The 2,568-nt window shown below is 26.8% G+C and overlaps 1 protein-coding gene across 1 annotated transcript; it reads left to right on the forward strand.

Annotated features, from left to right (window-relative positions):
* Nucleotides 1-1,067: 1,067 nt before the first annotated feature.
* Nucleotides 1,068-1,977, forward strand: LOC122722526. The gene is made up of 2 exons (XM_043953551.1): nucleotides 1,068-1,296; nucleotides 1,378-1,977. The coding sequence occupies exons 1-2, from the start codon at nucleotides 1,164-1,166 to the stop codon at nucleotides 1,818-1,820; spliced, it is 576 nt and encodes a 191-aa protein (XP_043809486.1). The 5' UTR covers nucleotides 1,068-1,163; the 3' UTR covers nucleotides 1,821-1,977.
* Nucleotides 1,978-2,568: the final 591 nt, after the last annotated feature.

The following is a 2,568-nucleotide window of genomic DNA, read 5'->3' on the forward strand; positions in this document are numbered from 1 at the left end:
ATCAACATGGTTTGAGTAGAGACCACAAAAGATATACAAGAATTGAGCACTTGCATTATCTTTTAATTTTTCATTCTCAAACTGATTGTTATTTTATAGAGTTAATTTTGCTATTTGGAAATCACAAGATACATATATTAAAAATTTTATGTATATATATTTTCAGCACATAAAACAATTAGATAATAGTGTTGGAAACTTTTTGTGGAATCATTTTTCAAGAATCAAACTATTAGTCTTAGCACATAAAAAATATTAAAATGCCAGTTTCAAAAAATTCAAACATCATGAATATTTCATTAAAAAGAATTACTAATTACTGAACATAATTACTAATCGGTAACCAAAAAACCAAAATTCTTTATCCACAATATATAAATTAAATTTATACCAAAATTGTTCCAAATTTTTAACCAACGATTTAACACCTTTAGGGTCTTATTCCATCAAAAAACACAATTATGCCAAATTTGGCACACTTAAATTTTTTTTTTTTACATACTTGAATTTTTTTTACCTACATATTTGTATTTTGCGTATAAATTAATTTTGAAGTTTTTTTTTTGAAAATAAATTTATTTTGATGTTAAAAATACAGCTCATTTTTTTTCTTTTAAAAAAAATTCATAGCGCTGATTTTGAATCTGCTTAAATAAATTAAAATTATTTTATTTTGCTTATTTAATTAAAAATATAAAATATTTTAATTACAAAAAAGTAAAAATAAATAATATTATATTAATTAATAAAGGGAACCCTATCAATTAGTGGCGGCAATATAATGATAAGCTTGCTAATATATATATTTTTGGCTTGGGGGGAATGAAAACCTTAAAATTAAAAATTCCCTCTCTATAGCCGCTACTGCTATCGCTACAAATTCTAATTTTCATTCTCACTCATGATTTATTCAGTTTTCAATTTCTGTCCACCATCAAAAGGAGAAGCTCCCACTATCAAATCCAATCAGGTACGTTTAAAATTACAAAAGCCTTAAAATTAATGTTTCATTGTAATTGTTCTTAGTTAAACACGTGAAAGGCATCTGATATTTACTTTTCATTCGTTTTTCATCTGTTAAAAAGCTTTGATTCACTATTTTTATATTAATTTATCCTCTATGTGTAATATTCAATTTTTTCCATGAAGCAGAAGCAAACATTATGGCTCGACGATGCAAGTTGCGAAAAGGGAATTCCATCAATATTAACTTGGAAAATGAGACTGGAAATAATGTTAACCAGAACTTTCAAGAAACTCAAGAGTTACACCAAAATCAGGCTTCAAATTTTCAAGGTAAATAATATTTATGTGATTTATAAATTTTAAGTTGTTTTCGTAAATAATTAGATGGCTAACTTCAATTTTTTTTTTCAGGGAATACTAGTCAGAAGACAATGAGGTATCATTATGAAGGCCATTTTATATTTTCACCAAATAGAATATATGAAAATGGTAGGTTCATGGAGAAACCTAATTTTGATGTTGATTTCATCTCATTTTTTGATATATTGGATGACTTGAAAAAGGATTGTGGATTTGATGTTATAAAAGGAGATAAATTTTATTACTTGAAGGCTGATAAAGCTCTTAGTGATCTTGATGCATTAATAGAGGTTAAAGATGATACAGATGTGAAAAATATGATGGATAGTTATAAGAAGTTCCCTTCGAAACCCATTGATATATACACTCTATTTCGAGATTATGATATTTTACCAAATGGACTTGGTGACGAGCTACCTGCAGTTACCGTTGATCACACTTCTAATCAACTTCAAAATCCAAATGCAACTGCAGCAACAAGTTTACTCATTTAATTTTATTTAAACAATTGATTATGTTTACTTGTTCTATGTACAAAAATTCTTGTTATTATATGATTATTGTTTTACTTTTGTTTTGAAATAGGTTCCAATACAATTAAAAGAAAAACTAGAGGACCAACACGATGCTTGAAAATCACACAATTGGAGAATGGGCAAAAATTTCCAGTAGAATTTGATGAAGATGATCAAGCTATTAGTGATAGCATTTGTTTGGTTTTTAGGACAAACTATTAGAAGTGTGTCGTGTTGTCCATTGCAAGTGAAACAATGGAATAAGATTACCGATTATAAGCTCGACCACATGTGGTCTACGATATTGGTACGAAAATTTATATTAAATTACATCCATTATAAAATGATTATAAGTTTTTTAGTTCTATTAAGTATCATAATCTTTGTTTCTTACTTCTATGCTAAAAGGAAAAGTTCACTTTTGAGTATTCTGATGAAGAAAGGGAGCAATTTTTGGTCATATGAATGCATTATATAGGTATTATAGGCATAAGTTGAAGAAGAAGTACTTTGATTCAAAGGCAACTTATTCACTTCGTCTATATGGATGTAAAAGATTGGAAGTATTTGGTTAATCTTTGGATAGAAAATGCATTTCAGGTATTAAAAATTCATGTAAATTTTAATAATTTATTTTATATGAATTCAGTTTCTGTTAGCTAACATAAATTCTGAAAATTTTTCATTGTTTTTCTTTAAGAGAGAAGCAACAAAAATAAGACAAATA

This window comes from Manihot esculenta, chromosome 2, assembly GCF_001659605.2.
Source record: "Manihot esculenta cultivar AM560-2 chromosome 2, M.esculenta_v8, whole genome shotgun sequence".
Taxonomy (NCBI): domain Eukaryota; kingdom Viridiplantae; phylum Streptophyta; class Magnoliopsida; order Malpighiales; family Euphorbiaceae; genus Manihot; species Manihot esculenta.